The 17,995-nt window shown below is 38.7% G+C and overlaps 1 protein-coding gene across 5 annotated transcripts in view; it reads left to right on the top strand.

The window, feature by feature from the left end:
- Window positions 1–17,995, top strand: part of ATP13A4 (ATPase type 13A4) — a 124,089-nt gene that overhangs the window by 102,431 nt on the left and 3,663 nt on the right. For 4 of the 5 annotated variants that reach the window (XM_010834403.1, XM_010834402.1, XM_010834404.1 and 1 more), the window contains 6 exons: window positions 77–173; window positions 1,481–1,553; window positions 9,402–9,573; window positions 10,250–10,443; window positions 11,740–11,828; window positions 15,335–15,415. In XM_010834403.1, coding sequence (XP_010832705.1) covers window positions 77–173; window positions 1,481–1,553; window positions 9,402–9,573; window positions 10,250–10,443; window positions 11,740–11,828; window positions 15,335–15,415 — 706 coding nt within the window. The remainder of the gene's footprint in view (window positions 1–76; window positions 174–1,480; window positions 1,554–9,401; window positions 9,574–10,249; window positions 10,444–11,739; window positions 11,829–15,334; window positions 15,416–17,995) is intronic. The other variant, XM_010834406.1, reaches the window with a different exon arrangement.

The following is a 17,995-nucleotide window of genomic DNA, read 5'->3' on the forward strand; positions in this document are numbered from 1 at the left end:
AACAGCACAGGATAACTGACCTCATTTCCTCCTGTGATTTTCATTTCTTTACTTTCTCATTTTTTTTCTCATGCAGGGAAGGCCGTGCCGCTCTCGTCACCTCATTTTGCATGTTTAAGTACATGGCTTTGTACAGCATGATTCAATATGTTGGTGTTCTGCTGCTCTACTGGGTATGACTTGGGACCTAGTCTCTTGGTTAGTGAGAGCTAAAAGTAGTGGTCACTTTCAATCTGCAATGCCTTTTAAAGAAAGAGTGCAAATAGGATATTTCAGGCTTCCTTGGTGACTCAGACGGTAAAGAGTCCGCCTGCAATGTGAGAGATAGGGTTCGACTGGGAAGATCCCCTGGAGAAGGGAATGGCAACCCACTCCAGTATTCTTGCCTGGAGAATTCCATGGACAGAGGAGCCTGATGGACTATGGTCCAAAGGGTCGCAAAGAGTCGGGCATGACTGAGCGACTAAGCACACACAACAACTAACTTACTAAATTCCTGAAAATTTAGCAATTGACTTTCATAAGTTAGTACAAAGCAGCATATCACTGATTCCTTGAATATAGGGATTTGAAAACAGGCATATCATATCCCCCAAAGTACATAGATCTTGTGATAGCTTTTATTATTTAACAAAATATCAAAGAAAAGACATACCTGTTTGTGAATTCAACCTATAGGCTTCTTCTATTGACTAACCCTGAGAAAGGGAATTCTACTTGTGCTGAAGGTATCCAGATTCACCTCTATGTCTTACCCTCTTGCTCCTGGGTTGAAGGTTTTACTTCTGTTATTTTCAGATTATATAAGTCCTTTTCCTTTCACTGATGAATGGGCTGAAAAAAGAAAGGCTGGTTACAGAAATCTGGCCATATTTTGGAATCCCAGTAACTCATTATCCTCAAAAGTAGAGTTAAAAGTAGAGATAATGGGTACTCATTGCCTTTTCACGAAGGGGTTGGGGGGCAAGGAAGCAAGTTCCTTGAAATCAATAATACCTGAATATTTTTTTCTTAAGAATATCAGCATGCTTTATCAGGACTTTCTACACCCGAGAACGCAAATCATGGGTTTAGTTATTCTTATTTTCCCTTGATGAAATTTAGGTAAGATCACCCCATTTCTCATTTACCGTTTAGAAAGTCCTATTTTGTTGTGCCAGACCAAACTCCAATCTTTCTGATAACAAGTAGAACAGAGAGAAGAGATGAATCTGGTAGAGTGAGGTGTTCCCCTCAACAAGGAGTGACAAAGATGTTCAAAGGACCAGCCCAGAAAGCACACAGCGGTGTCCCTTCTGATTAGGGAGAAGTTCACGGGCTTGTCTTTGATACTCTTGCTGACATGACCATGCCCCTGACCATATCGCCTTGGTCTTCTAATTGAAAATCCTATGTTGCCACGAGAAAATGAGTGCAGTTTATATCACATTTCATCCAGAAGGTTCTAACTGTTTTGAGCCACTTTCATTTTTATTTTCAGGAGACAAACAACCTTTCAAATTACCAGTTTCTGTTCCAGGATCTGGCCATTACAACTATTATTGGTGTAACAAGTAAGACATCTTTTAAATTTTCTTCTCAGAGATGCTGCCCTGCACCTGTGTCCCTCTCTGCCTGCAGGGTTGGTCCACCATGAGAGGCAGTCGCTATAGCAGCAGTGACGCGTGCCTTGTTCTCAAAGGGATATAGTCTGCAGGGAGAGAGAGAGGAAACAATCTTCAGTTTTAAGCGTTGAAAGCAAGTGTTATCCAAGGAAAAGCTGGCTAGTTATTTTACTGTTTTCCACAAAATATAGAGCTTCTATAAAGGGTTGCTAAACATTTAAAATGAAAAAAAGCACTTTGAAAATCAGGAACACTGTCTTCCATGTGCTTTTAAGTATAGTTATGGTCCAAATGTGCCCAATTTATAGAAGCTAAATGGCTTTCATGGTTTCCATTTCTAATCCTAGCCTCTCAGGATTTAGAACGAAGATTAAATGTAATCTTGCCATTACGCTACTCTCACCCACCACCTCCGACTATCAATAATATGTGAATTGTCTCCCCAGTTTCCCTGATGTGGGATTTTTTCCCCAACCTGACCACTAACCATCATCTTGACCATATTCTCTGCTTTTCTCTGTTACATATGAATGCCACCGGTTCCACTTGTACTTTTAATCCTACCTGCCCCTACCTCCTAAAGGATTTTGTTTCTGTAAAAAGTCTTTTTTTCCACCATCAACTTTTCTTTGGTCTACTTGATCATTCCAGTCAGTGTATACATATATATTTTTGTATCTTCTTTCCTTAAGAAGCTCTTCCATGACCCAAAATCCACCATACACTGCTGTCCCCTTTATTGTCAAACTTCCCAAGTAGTTGAATAGACCAAATCTGTCCACTGCCATCTCTAATGCTACAGCCATTTTGTTTCAATCAGCCAGATTCTAACATTCAGTGGAATGGATTTGGATTCTGAACCTGTGCTGCTGCTTGGTGGGAGGCAGTGGTTTCCTGGCAAATATTTACCAACCAGCTCTTCAAAAATTGTATATATATTTGGGCTTCCCTTGTGGCTCAGCCAGTAAAGAATCTGCCTGCAATGAGGGAGACCTGGGTTGGATCCCTGGGTTGGGAAGATTCCCTGGAGAAGGGAAAGGCTATCCACTCCAGTATTCTGGCCTGGAGAATTCTATGGACTGTATAGACCATGAGGTCGTAAAGACTCAGACTCGACTGAGTGACTTTCACTCCACTTCATGTATACACACACACACACACACACACACACACACACGTGCATATGCATATAAGTTTGGGCTTCCCTGGATGCTCAGGCAGTAAAGAATCTGCCTGCAATAAAGGAGATGGAGGTTTGATCCCTGGCTCGGGAAGATCCCCTGGAGAAGGGAATGGCTACCCACTCCAGTATTCTTGCTTAGAGAATTCCATGGACAGAGGAGCCTGGTGGGCTACAGTTCATGGGGTTGCAAAGAATCAGATGCAACTGAGGGACTATCACTTTCATGCATATAAGTTTACTATGAGCTTTACTAAAAAGAAAAATAAGTAGTGAACAATTAACAAATAATAATAAAGTATACAGTACTCTTTCTTGCAAATTCCATTTAACCAGTTGATTCTCACAGAATGCTTTAACTGTTTCATCAAAATCTTGTATCCTTAGTCACTATACAGTTGTGATTGATGACTGAAATAGTTCCAATGTGATGGTTGATGATGTTTAGTTGATGATAAACTCTTGATGGTTTATCAACCATCAATATAGTTGGTTGATGTTTTTCTTTTCCTGAATGAGCGAAACAACAAAGCCTTATGGTGTGATTAAACTTTAATCACATCCCATCAGTCATGTGAGCAACTCGTTTGCTAATTTGACTAACAATTCTTGAAAACTGGAAGGATATTTCCTCAGTTAAAAAACAATTGTTCATGATGTAATGGCTACAGATGTGACACACTTTTAAGTTCAATCTCCATTGTTAACTTCAAGAGCAATGATAATGCTGCTGCTAAGTCTCTTCAGTCGTGTCCGACTCTGTGAGACCCCATAGACGGCAGCCCACCAGGCTCCCCCATCCCTGGGATTCTCCAGGCAAGAACACTGGAGTGGGTTGCCATTTCCTTCTCCAATGCATGAAAGTGAAAAGTGAAAGTGAAGTCTCTCAGTCGTGTCCGACTCTTAGCAACCCCATGGACTGCAGTCCACCAGGCTCCTCCGTCCATGGAATTTTCCAGGCAAGAGTACTGGAGTGGGGTGCCATTGTAGTAAAATCATTGCGACGTTGTCAGTTTTGAGTATTCATTATCTTTGTTTTTAAGATATTTATTTACTTGCTCTTTTATATAATTTTATTTTAATAATGGCTGTGTTTAATAACTGACTTTTGAACTTCGCCACAGTTGGCTCTTGTGGTCTTGTATGAGCGGCTCTAGCCACCACTGGCTGCGAGGGTCCACATTACTCATACATTCAAAAATACCAGAATATACACACTATTGTATGTGAAGTAGGTAAACAGCAGGGGCCTACTGTATAGCACAGGGAACTGTACTCAATATCTTATAATAACGTATAATGGAAAAGAATTTTAAATGTATATGTGTATGTGTGTGTGTATAACTGAACCACTTTGCTGTACTAGCTAATACAACGCTGTTAAATCAACTATACTTCATTTAAAAAGATGTACCAGTCTTAGATTGCCTCTTCCACATGGCTCCTGGACTTGCTTTCACACTATTTCCACTATTTCCTCTAATACCTTCTCATCATCATATTAACAGCTATCACACCAACTCATCATTAAAAATTTTTGTTCAAAAGCTCTGCTTTCAGAGAACATACTCAAGGAGAGCAACCATTGTGTGTGGATACACCTCTGCTGCCACTTCCCCAACACTGCTCTTGTCAAGTCCACCAAGGACTTCCTTGCTGTCAACAATACTGATCACTTCTCTTTCCTCATTGTTCTTTAATCTCTCAACAGCACTCTCCTTCTTTAAAAGGTTTCTTCTCTTGGTTTTTGTGATGCCACTTACTCCTGAATTATCTGTCGCTTTAAAGAATACAGCTTCCCCATTTCTTTCACTGGCCTCTGCTTCTTAAAGTATGTGTGTGTGTGTTTATGTGCGCTTAGTCGTGTCCAACTCTTTGCGACCCCATGGACTGTAGCCTGCCGGGCTCCTCTGTCCATGGAATTTCCCAGGCAAGAATACTGGAGGAAGGTTTGATCTTCCTGACTCAGGGATCAAACTTGCATCTCCTGCGTACCCTGCATAGGCAGGCAGATTCTTTACCACTGTGCCACCTACCTGTGCTCTGACTTTCAGAGAGTTCCAAGGCTTGCGTGTTCTTAGGTTCTCTTGTCTTTTCAATCTACACCATCCCCAAAGTGATTTCAGCCAACTCTATGAATTTAATGTCACCCATATGATGATGAATCCCAAATTTGTGTCTCTAGCCTTGATGTCTATCCCAAGCTCTGGAAATGCAGCTGCTAAGTATCTAATCTTAGCTATTTAACAGTATGGAGACTTCAGAGGCCCAAACAGAACATTTTATTTCATCAGACCTGAGAGTCAACAAATTATTAAATATTTACTGATTATCTGGTTTGTACTACTTACTGTAGTAGGCAATTAAAATACTTCAGTGGAAAAAAAATAAAAATTCTTTTCCTCGTGAAATCTACATTCTATTAAAATAATACCACAATCTAGCAAGTTGTTCAAATTGAAGACCCAGAGTCATCCTTAATTTTCCTTTTTTCTTCACCTTTACATATAATATATCTGCAATTCCTGTTGCCTCTGCCTCCAAAAAATATCCTGCCTCCTTGCTTGCCATCCCCAGTGTAGCTATGGTCATAAAGCCATGTCACCTCACGTAAGGATTTCTGTGATAACCCTCACAATTGATCTTGCTTCCACTCTCGCTGCTTTCTCTTCACCCCAATTTACCTTTTACACAATAGTAAGTGTTACTTTTTTTACATGTAAATTTTGTTGTCATCCTTTCTATTTCCACCAAGTCTGAAATCTTACATGAGCCGGCTCCTGCCTACTTCTCTAAATTCACCTGTAACCATATTGCAACTCAGGTCCTTGTTCTAGACACCCTGGTTTTTCTGTCTTGTGAACATTGCCAACTGTGGTCACCTCAGCATCTTTTTTTTTTTTGCTATTTTCTTTGCCTAAAATACTCTCTCAGTAGAACTGCCTATGGCTTTGGCTTTTTCTTTAGAGTCAGATCTTAACTTAAATGTCACCACCTCAGGAAGGTCATTTAAACAGTGACCAAGCCAGTTATTCTCCATCACTCATTCTGCTTTGTTGTTTTCATGCTACTTTCTGCAGTCTGAAATTATGGCATTAATCTCTGTTTTTATCTTTTTTTGCCTGCTTTCCTTCTCTCAGTGTGTACACTGCATGAGAACAGCACCTGATCTACCCTGATCACTGCTGTATTCCCAGTACTTCTGACAGTGCCTGACACGTCAGAGGAGCTCATTAAATATTTGTTAAATCTACCATAAGAACATTCTTGGACAGTCCTTACTGTTAACAGAGTAATCCTTCACATCAAGTCAGCTCTGTCTCTCTGTAACTTTCACCCATCTCAGTTCTCAGCTCTGCCATTTGGGAAGACAGAGAATAATCTGATTTTTCTGCCGAAATAGTCCTTCAGATATTTGAAAACAGCTCTCATTTTCTTTTTGTGATTCTTCTTTTGCCCATAACAAACATTTCCAGATTTTTATCTATTTTTTGATAAATATACTTGACTCTTTAATGTTTTTATGATTGATTAATATAATTAACTAATATAATTCATTGTGAAAATAAAATGGAAAACATTACAAGATATAACAAAGACGAAATCCACCTATATTCTACTATCCAGAGCTAACCAATGGAGGCATTTTGACATATTTCCTTCATATATATGTCTATACATATACATGTATTTGAATTATGTTTCCTATATTATTTTGCATCCTGATTCTTTTTGTTTACCTTTATGCCCACTTTTTAATGTCATTAAATATTTTCAACCTTTTTGATTGTATTAAATTATACATAGTATAAAATTTGCCATTTTCATCGTTTTAAGTATACAATTCAGGTACATTAATTACCTTCACAACAGTGTTCAACCATCACCACTATCTATTTCTCATTTTGCATCATCCTGAACAGAAGCTCTTTACCTAATAAGAAATAATTCATATTGCCCTTCTATCCAGTCTCTCATAACCTCTGCTCTACTCACTGTCTCTATAAATTTGCCAGTTCAAAACGTTTCAAATACGTTGAACCATTCAATATGTGTCCCTTTGTTTCTGGCTTATCTCAACATAATACTTCCATATCACCTATGTTGTAGCATGCATTAGAACTTCATTCTTTTTATGGCTGAATAGTATTCCATTATATATATGTATATATCACATCTTGTTTATCCATTTATGTTGATGTGTTGAAACACAATTGATTTTTTTTTTATTGTGTTGATCCTGCAGCATAGCTGAATTCATTTTTTAACTTTAGTAGTTTTCATGTGGATTCTTTGGGATTTCCAAAATATAGGATCATATCACCTGTGAGTAGAGATTGTTTTACTTCTTTCATTCAATTTGAGTGGCTTTTATCTATTTTTCTTCTCTAATTGCTTTAGATAGAATTTCCAATGCAATGTTGAATAGCAATGGTGAACGTGGGCATCTTTGTTTCCTTCCTGATCTTAAGGGGAAAGTTCTCAATCTTTCACCCTTGAGTGTGATGCTAACTGTAGATCTTTTATTATATAATATATAATTATGGGGATTACATGTAATAAGCTAAATGTATGACAATCTAGTTGAATAGGTACATTAACATTAGTAGCAGGCAAAAACTCCTGCTTTATAGCTCTGTCTCCTTTTATATGGCTATTACAAATTAAATCTTTATCCATTTTGTGCTCAGTAACATACATATATAATTATTTCTATGCATTTGTCTTTTATTTTTAATTTTTTTTGCATTTGTCTTTTAGATAATGTAGGAATAAAAAAATGAGGTTAAAAGACAAAATTGGAATAATATAGGATTTTATATTTGTCTAAGTAATTACCTTTACTGATGTCAAAAATGAGTATGTCAATAAAGAGAACTTATTAAAAAGGGTTCTTTAAAAAGAATGTCTTTTTGCTTCATTTTAAAATTTCTATTAATACCCTCCTTTTGCTCATATATTATTTGACTGACTTTGTTTAGTTTTTAAGCATATTAAAGACAGTTATTTTAGAGTCTTTTCCCAGTAAGTCCAATGTTTGGGATTTCTCAGAAATAATTTGTCAGTTTATCTTATTCCATTAAATATTCTAATGTTGTAACTCTGGAATCAGATTCTTTCCCTTCCCTAAGTCTTGATGTTTTTTGTTTTGCTGCTTTTTGATGGCTTTAGTAGTCCATTTATTTAGTAACTTTTCTAAACTATTTTTTCAAAGATTTGGATCAGTTGTCACACGTGGTCAATAAAATCTCTATTGCTTTAGCTTTTGTTCAACTAATATTTTGATGGAAATATCCATGAGTTGAATCCCATGACATGAACAAAGAAATACTTCTCCCAGTATTGCAGACTGGTTCTGTACTGAGGCACTTCAACACATTACCAAGCTTGTGCTGACTTGAGTGATTTTTCAGGCTTAAAACCTTAAGGTCTTTTCTGGTCTTTCCTGACCATTCATTTTGGCATGCACATGACTTTCTACATTCTCCAAAGGCACAAGTACTTTTGAATACTATAATTTTCCAAATAAATGCTCCTTAACTTTTCTTTCTAAGCCACAAATGGTTATTTTATGTCTCAACTGCAATTTTTTGCTCCCTGTGACTGTGGGTAGCTTGTTAGCTTTACAATGTTTTCAAGGAGTGTATGGTGCTTTTCTGCCTTTACGAAGTTTTGTATTGGATGAAAGAGAGACGAACACCTTGCACAGTCCTCAGGTAGTCCCCAGACAGGTTAGAACTGACACACGTAATTACTTGTCTATAAAGTTTGCTTTTCCCTTCTGTAACCAGGGACCAGGATCCCCTGCTGGGAATGCAGACAACCTTGTTCAAGGTTGCCAGTAAACTAAGGAGGGAGTGGGGCAAGGGCAAGTAGAAAGTGGCACAAAGCTTTCCTCCCATTTTTAAGCTATCTTTTTCTTGATTCAGCATCTGCTTGGTTGCTGGAGACTTTTGTCTGTTTTTCAGAGTTCTGACAAGGCTGGTCCTGACACCTTCCTTTTGTCTTTCAATGTTTCTGTGGAGGGATGAGATCTTGGAACCACCTAATCTGCCATTTTGCTAATGTCATGCCTTGTTTTGCTATTAGTAGTTGAAAGCACTACTTCTCAGTGATTACATGTTGTTTCATTGTAGAGATGTACCACAATTTATTGTAAACAATGCTGTGGTGAACATCTTCCTACATCTCTATGTTTTTAGCTTAGGATAAATTTCCAGAAGTGGAATAGTTATGTCGCAAGTTATAAACATTTTTCAGTCTCTTCATATTTATTGCCAAATTGCCCTGCAGAAGGTATTTTTGTGTCAATTTATGTTTCCACAAGCAGTATATGAGAGTGCTCATTTCATCACTTCCTCATCTATAATTTAATAGTTTGCCTATTCATTAGGGGGAAAAAAAGGTATCTTGTGGTTGTTCTATGTCTTCTCTTTTAAGAATTCCTCATATGACTTAAGTTTGCATTCATTGTTTTATTCCTTCTGTTTGTGATATATTCCAATTTGTCAGTTTCTTTAAATATGTGGGACCAAGAAGTTATACCATACTTCTGATGAAAAATACAAAAACTGCCTCCTGTCATATACCATATAAAACCTGAATTTGTTTTGTAGTGAATTTGAATGGTGCCTATCCCAAGCTGGTGCCTTTCAGACCAGCAGGACGGCTGATCTCCCCACCTCTGCTGCTCTCCGTGATTCTCAACATTCTTCTCAGCCTCGCCATGCACATTGTGGGCTTCATTCTGGTTCAGAGGCAGCCTTGGTATTCCTTGGGGATACACAGGTAAGATCACAGCCTTAGATTCTCGCATTCCAACTTCTGTCAAACATCATCTGGCCCATGTGTCGAGAGGCAAATAGATCTTCATTCTGTTAAAGGTTTTGGCTTCCTTAATGCCCTTGGCATGCAGAGTGTGTGTCTCTGTAGCACTGTTTGGTGGCTTCATTCATTGGTATTTCTCTTTACTCATTTTGTATGATATTGAACTATGACCATCTTTTATATCTAAGGTGAGCATACATTATAGTTTAGCTAGGTAGCCCTATTTTAAGCTTGATAATTCAATGAAATGGTTAAATTTTTTCCTTTCCTATTGAAATCTGTGCCTGTTGGACAATCAATTGTACAGTCATTCTTCTTGTAAATGTTCAGAAATCTTAAGCAAACAGAGGAAAGAGTCATGACTTACATCTTTTCCTCCCACATAGGTTTAATACATGATTCATGCCCAATTTATTGAATAAGTAACTTTTTGAACCTGTTTATCTATCTATCATTTATTCATCTAGCCAAAATACAGGTCTACACATGCTGAATTCTTCCTGTTGCACTTTTCAGTATATTCTTCCCAAAGTGTAGGCAATTATAGAAGCCTTGGGGGGCACAGAGTCGTGTAAATACATATGCTTCAGAAGGGCTTGTCATCTCACTTCATTAGCCTTTTCGGTTTCCTTTTTAGTGCCTGCACAGTGCAAAATGACACCATTTCAAAGTTAACCGTTTCTCCAACTGCTCCAGTAAAGAATGGAACTAATGGTGTCTTCACAAGTTTTGAGAACACTACTATATGGTTCTTGGGAACGATCAACTGCATCATTGTGGCTCTTGTCTTCTCTAAAGGAAAACCATTTAGGCAGCCCACATACAAAAACTGTGAGTAGAATTATACCAAATCAGAGGAGAGAGCTCATTCTTTGGAGAGGAGAACAGACATGCCTGGCTCGCTCGAGGTGCAGTTCAGAGTTGGTGCTCATCTAGGGTCTTCTGACTTCCACTCCAGGGCTCTGTAAACACATGCAGCCTCATCTCCTGGTCCTTTGCTTCCTCCGTCAAAGCTGCATAAAATTCTAGAATTTCTTAATCCGCCTCTTCCCCTCACTAGAAATGTCTCTAGGTATCTTTTCATGGGATCACTCTGAATTGGGAACCTTGTGCGTGTGTGCTCAGTCGTGTCTGACTCTGTAAAACCCCGTGAACTGTAGCCCATCAGGCTCCCCTGTGCATGGGATATGCTCGGTAAGAATACTGGAGTGGGTTGCCATTTCCTTCTCCATGGGATCTTCCTGACCCAGGGATCAAAACTGCGTCTCTTGCATCTCCTGCACTGGCAGGCAGATTCTTTACCACCAGTTGGGAAGACGCATTTAATTCTCTGCTTATCAGAATTCATCTCAGAGGATGTGAGAAGAACGATTACAGCACTCAATTGGACATGGCTATGACGTGTACAGTACAATAGTCAGGTGGTCTGTGTGATTGGCAGTTCTGGGAGCAGGTTCAGCCTGGGGGATCTTGACTATAGATCATTGAGGCTGATGACCAAAGTACCTCTCATCTCCTTACAGTCTGGGCTGGGGGTGAGGGAGCATGTTAGGAGACATGAGTGATCTGGTAAGAGACATATATTTATACAGCATCACTCCCTCTCTAAGTGGGAAAGTGTAGAAGCACAATTTGAAGACTCAATATCCTCTGTTCAGAGAAAGTTATTTTGCTCTTCTTGGGGTGAGGAACCCGTGGAGTGCTGACCTGCACGTGACTGCAATTTAAACATTTCCTGCTGGTGCTGTCCTGTTTATTTACAGACCTCCCTTTTTCCAGAAAAGGATTTGTATTTGCAAATGATTTGCATTAAAGAGATTTGGATATCCCCAAGGCATTTATTGAAAACATATTTTGTCAATATTACCCTGTATGCTGTTATTTCCCATTTTTATTAATTAAAACATATAGCAAGCATGCTAAAATTTCCACTTAACACAAAGGCATGCAAAAAATTGTAGAAGTGAGACTCATTTCATAGAAATGAGTACTTTTCATCTATTATGCTTATTTGGATGAAGAAATCAAGTAAATCTAAGCAGCGTTAATCAGTATATGTCTGTCAATGAATGTGAGACTTTCTACTTAGATTTCTCTAAATGATAACTTGTATTCTTATTTCCTCAGATATATTTGTCCTTGTGCTGGTCGTACAGCTGAGTGTGTGTCTATTCATTCTATTTGCTGATATTCCAGAATTATATAGGTGCCTGGATGTAAGTCTTATCTCTGGGATATGGTGATATTTTATAGTTATATAAAATCCTGACTTCAAAAACTGGGCTGCAATTGCAATTGACATGGATTCGTGACACCTATTATTCTTTTGAGATGGGAGGGTTAAAAAGAATGCTGAATTTATTCACTTTTTTAATTTAAACTAGTCAGGAGATGAAATTCTGTTTAGTCTTGACTTCAAGTATTTAAAAAACATTGAACACTTTACCTTTAAAAGATCACTGTAAGATTGGAAATTCAATTTATACATTTCCTTTTTCAAATGTGAGAGAATTTTTCCTAAATGGTTTTGTTTTGAAGCTGTTTAAACAGTTTTGCCTGTAACAATTTTGGGGTTAGTTCTCAAATTTGTATTTACATCTTTTAAAAACATCTTTAAAACATGTTTTTCTGTATGTACATACTTAAACGTATTCAAAACTTTTCAAAGATCCATATCCTATCTCAAGAACTCTCTTACATTTTGTAATTTTGAGACAACTTTGGAACTCTATAAGAGACAGAAATTTTACATAGTCAAGCAAGGGAAAATGTATATATTGATTTATTCTAACTTTTTCTTCTTTTGAATCAGAAGTTAACCATTAATAAATGTCTTTTAGACCAATAAATAGAATACAGAAGAGATGATAAAAGGAACTGAGCTTTTAGTTCTTTGCAAAATTTCCTTTCTGCTTCTCCATCTCAAAGATAAGTTCATGAGGGCCAAGATCCCATCTTATTCATTCTTGTATTTCCAGTGCCTAGCATAGTGAATGGTACATAATGGCAATGACTGATGACTGATCATTGTAGATCAGGTTCCTAAATGTAGACAAGCCTTTAAAGTACACAGTGCATTCAAAACCAGCAATACCTTCACAAGCCCACAGTGACATCTGACTTATATGCTAATATCTACATTCAGTTTTTCATTTTTATAATTGTATTACTGTAGTTAACAGTGCAATTGTATTCATGAACTAGATTAGGTACTCATGGAGATAAATGGTCTTTGCCTACCAGCCTTGTAAGTGAGTTAAAATTCCTTAATCCTGCAGAAATTACAGGTTGGGACATGTTGAATTTAGTTATACTCTTTAGTAATAAGGGGGCTTCCCTGGTGGCTCAGCGGTAAAGAATTTGTCTGCCAATGCAGGAGACACAGGTTTGATCCCTGGGTCAGGAAGATCTCCTGGAGAAGGAAATGGCAACCCATTCCAGTATTCTTGCCTGGGAAATCCCATGGACAGAGGAGCCTGGTAGGCTACAGTCTATGGGATCTCAAAGAGTTAGAAACAATTTAGTGACGAAACAACAACAAAATAGTGAAGACTCTTTTGCATGACTTCAAATGATTCTGCAAAGAATTATTTCTCACATTAAAATAATTTTTTTATTATTTCATAAAATTATGCATACATTTTATATAATGAAACTATGCAGGTAAGGAAAATTATAACATTATTGAGTGGATCCTTCCATCTTTGAAAATTCATATATTATAAATGTATATTTGACTGAGTTATGAAGTTCATTTTATTTTAAATGGAATCGTGCTGCTTTGCAACCTAGTTATTGCTCATTTTTTTAAAAATTCATAATTTTTTTTAAAATAGAGAAAACATTCTCATAGTTTAAAACTCAAAAGTTAGAGAAATTGTGTAGTGAAAATCTCCCTTGTCATCCTTGTTCCCGGGTTACCATTCCCTCTCTGTGGAGACAACTTGTAACACCAGTTTACTTTGCATACTTTTGGATCTGTATTATACACATGTATATATACATTTCTTAAAGGTATATTTTACCACATTTTTACACAAATAATAGCAAACTATTACATTTGTCCAAATCGTCTGATATGGAGATGTCCAGGTGAGATGAGATGTACAAGAAAGTTGTTGGAGAAATTACCCATAGAGGGAGGGGATTAGGCAGCCAGTGAAGGCGGGAGGGGGCCACACTATGATATGAGTCTGATCCCTCTGAAGGACAGAGAGATGGAAGGTGAGCTGAACGAGTCAAGTTTCAGACTGCAGCACAATTCCAGGAAAGTCAAGCCAAAGTTGCCCATCAGAGGTGTCTCACAAGAATGCGTGTGGGTAGAAGCCCTGGGGTCCTCACTTATTAACTCTGAGCAGACCATGCATGCAGAGTGTGGTCACAGAGTGAGTATGGTGGTAGATTCTAAGCATGCTGGTAGTTGGAGGGTTTGCCTTTTGTCCTCCAAGCAGCAGGAGATCCAGGTGAAGCATTTTCACGGCTTCCACAACCACACACACAATCCTGCACTTCGCTCTTTCATGTAACAGTATATTTTGGTGCTTGTTGCATATTAGCACATGATGTTTTCTTATTCTAATGTAGTATTTCAATGTCTATCTATGTATACCATAATTTATATGAGTCCCCTATTGACAAACATTAAATTGCCTCTAATTTTTTACTATTACCAGCAAATAAAATAACTTTACACATATGTTATTTCAGCCATGTATATCTCTAAGAGAAATTCCTTGAAATGGATTTGAACTTTGAATTTTAATATCACTGCCCTTCATAGAATTGTACACCTTTTATCCTCACCAAAGTATAAGGCAGCGTATGAGGCAGCGCCAGGTGCGTAAGAGTATACTTGGCTTCCATTCACTCATTCATTCATTTGTTAATTCATTCAACATGAATATGTAAATATTATGTGCCTGGGGAGGGGTCAGGGAAGATAGAGAGAAAGAGGGGCAAAAGATAGGTAGTGACAACCTGTTTCATCTCTGATTTCTGCATTGGTGAGAAGCCTTGTCATGACACAGCCTGGGAAGCTGTATGCACGGTCCTGAGGGGGAAGCCCTGACTTAGGGCTCAAACTAGAACTCAGCTGAAGGGAGATATGAGACCACAGAGAAGAGGTTTGACAGGTGTACCCTCAGAATCTCCTGGGAGTAGAGCCACATTCCTGTATTCCCTCATAAAAACAAAACAAAGCAAGTAAACAAGAAACACTTTGGGGACTTCCCTGATGGTCCAGTGGCTAAGACTGTACTCCCAGTACAGAGAGCCTGGGTTCAATCTCTGGACAAGGAACTAGATTCCACATACTACAACTAAGACTCAATGCAGCTAAATAAATAAAAATTTTAATAAAACCCCAAAAAACACTTTTACTATTTTTTTTTTTTTGCAAAATAACCAAATTTATTTTAGAAAATTTAGAAATTACAGAGAGGTAAAAAGAAGAAAGAAGGAAGATAAAAGAAAGCAACAATCAGTCCCCAAGTTATTGGAATCATTGAGTGTAATACTTCCATATTTTCGGTGCATTGATGCATAGACATACTTATGTATATAAAATGTATATGTATGTATATAAATGTAATACAACATACACGTCTATGCATGGGCTTATTGCATATGTAATTTGAAACCTATGAAAAAGTACACTATGAACAGCATGAACTTTTTGCAGCATGATTTGTCTTCACACTGATTGTACTTCATCTCCCGCCAGCTGCTCTGCACTCCTGTCCTGTGGAGGGTCTACATTGTCATTATGCTGAGCTCCAATTTCATTGTGTCCCTTGTCGTGGAGGTAAGTGTCCTCGAGTTGCTGATACCTGGTTGGGTTGGTGGGGGCCATTCTCTGGGAGTCCAAAAAGGAACAGCTTTAGCCAAAAAGGTTTAGCAGTGCAAGGGGCTCCCTTCCTTGGCAACATGAGCAATGATGGTTCCCTGTGATGAATTCCAAACAGGGCATTAGTTTTCCTGTCTGTAAAGTGGGGCTGGGGAGGATGGAATAAGGTCTTATCCATATCTAAAATTCACATATAGAGAGCCAACTAAATTTATTTTTTGAAATTGAGATATGAGTCACATATATTAGATTCACTTATTTAAAGTGTACAATTCAGTGGTTTTTTTGGTATGTTCACTGAGTTGTGTAACCACCACCACTTTCTAATTCCAGAACATTCTCATTACCCCAAAAGAAATCTCATACATTAGTGGTTGCTTCTTATTTCCCCTTTTTCCTCCTTCACCCCCTGCTAACAACTAGTCTGCTTTCTGTCTCTATGAATTTGCCTGTCCTGGTCATTCCATGGAAAGGGGATGGTATGATATGCGGCCTGTTGTGTCTAGCTTCTTTCCCTGAACAACTTGGATCATTTTTACTTTACAGATGGGAAATGAGATTCACAGTAAGTTTTTCCTGAGTTTTATTCTTTATGCTCCATTTCCTCAGTAAAATGAGTTGGTGCTCCCCTTTTCCCTTGCTATGTGCTTTACTCGCTGCTTCTTCAGTGCTGTCAGACAAAGTCTCCAGTTCTTAAGGCTTTCTTTCGGGGAGAGTTAAGGCATCCAGTTTGCACCCCAGAAAAGGCATCCAGTTTGAAGAAGGATGAGCTATAAAACTCCATCTGTCCTCATCCTGCTCTCGCAAACCCAGGATGGTTCCAGTGAGGGGGGGATTCATGGCGGGCTGGGGGCCCCGGGGCCTGTCGTCCCTGCAGTGTCTTGTAAGCACAGAGCCTTCTTTACAGAGCAGAGTGAAGGCTGCGCAGGAGCTGGTGGCAGAAGAGAACATAGAATTAGGGTAAGGAGCATCTCTCTACATGCTAAACCAGGGCCTCCCAAACTTGAGTGGGCATCAGAATTCCCTGAAGGGCTTGTTAGAACACAGATTGTCCCGCCCTGCCACCAGCATTTCTGACTTGGTAGGTTTGCAGTAAATACAAGTTTTAGTTTTTCCAGTAGCTTGCCAGGTCATTCTGATGCAGCTGACTCAGGAACCACAGTAAAGAGCCCTATGCTAAACCATACGGTCCCCAAAGCCACCAGATTAATCAAAAAGCATCACCATGAGAGTCCTCTTAAGGAGTTGCAAAAAGATTGCCCTTGCCCTTTAAGGGATAATCTTATGTGTAGATCTTATTCCTGTCCATGATCACTTTATTTCCACTGTTTCAAACATCTTTCTCCATCTCTGTGTACTGAAATACCATCCCATCCTCTGTGGCATAGCTGTGGTATTATCCTGTTCATGAATTTTTCCTGATGCATGGATCAGTTAGGCAAGTAGCAAAGCTCAGCTCACAGTGGTTTAAACAATAAAGATATTTATTAACTCACTTAGCAAGAAGATTGGAAGCCAGTGGCTTCAGATCTAGTTTAGGGTCTCTATGGCATTATTGGGAACCTGCATTCTTCCACCTTTCTGTCTCACCATCCTTAGAAACTGACCTTTCATATTTGTGCTTGTTGCTTATGGTGCTCAGCTTAGCTCCCATGTAGCTGTGTTAGCTGGGTTTGAGGTCTGTTTTCAGTGCAGGTAAAAAACAAATGGAAGAAGAGGTACCAGCAAGCTTTTTTTCTCACAAGTATGAACCTTTTATAAGGGAACAAAATATTTTCCTGCAGCTCACCAGTGAGCTTCCTCTTATGTCTCATTGCTTAGAACTATGTCTCATTGTCAGTTTTAGTAGGAAAGGATTCTGGTAAAGTGGATCTATGCCAAAAACTTGGACAAATTGTCCTGGACTAGTTATAATTTTTTTAAGGTGGCAAGGAAGAACCAGGAGGAATGGATTGTAAGGTAATCAAACAACAAAGCCTGCCATAATCCCCCTACAGAAAACCATTCTCCTTCAGTATATTTGCAGTTAAGAATATAGTTGCAGAGTAGATTACTTGACTTTGAATCCTGGCTCCACCCTTTCTTGCTGGCTGATTTTGGTCAAGTTTCTATACTTCTCTGAGTCTCTGTTTCCTCATCTGCAAAATGATGATAATAATAGTAACTCATCTCATAGAATTGGGTTTCCCAGGTGGCTCAGTGGTAAAGAATCCACCTGCCAATACAGGAGACATGGGTTCAATCTCTGGCTTGGGAAGATCTCCTGGAGAAGGAAATGACAGCCCACTCCAGTATTCTTGCCAGGCAAATCTCATGGACAGAGGAGTCTGGCAAAGGGCTTCCCTCATGGCTTAGTCGGTGAAGAGTCTGCCTGCAATGCAGGAGACCTGAGTTTGATGCCTGGGTTAGGAAGATCCTCTGGAGAAGGAAATGGCAACCCATTCCATTATTCTTGCTTGGAGAATCCCATGGACAGAGGAGCTTGGCAGGCTATAGACCATGGAGTTGCAAGAGTCAGACGTGACTTAGAAACTAAAC

This window comes from Bison bison, unplaced genomic scaffold, assembly GCF_000754665.1.
Source record: "Bison bison bison isolate TAMUID 2011002044 unplaced genomic scaffold, Bison_UMD1.0 scf7180017864032, whole genome shotgun sequence".
NCBI lineage: Eukaryota > Metazoa > Chordata > Mammalia > Artiodactyla > Bovidae > Bison > Bison bison.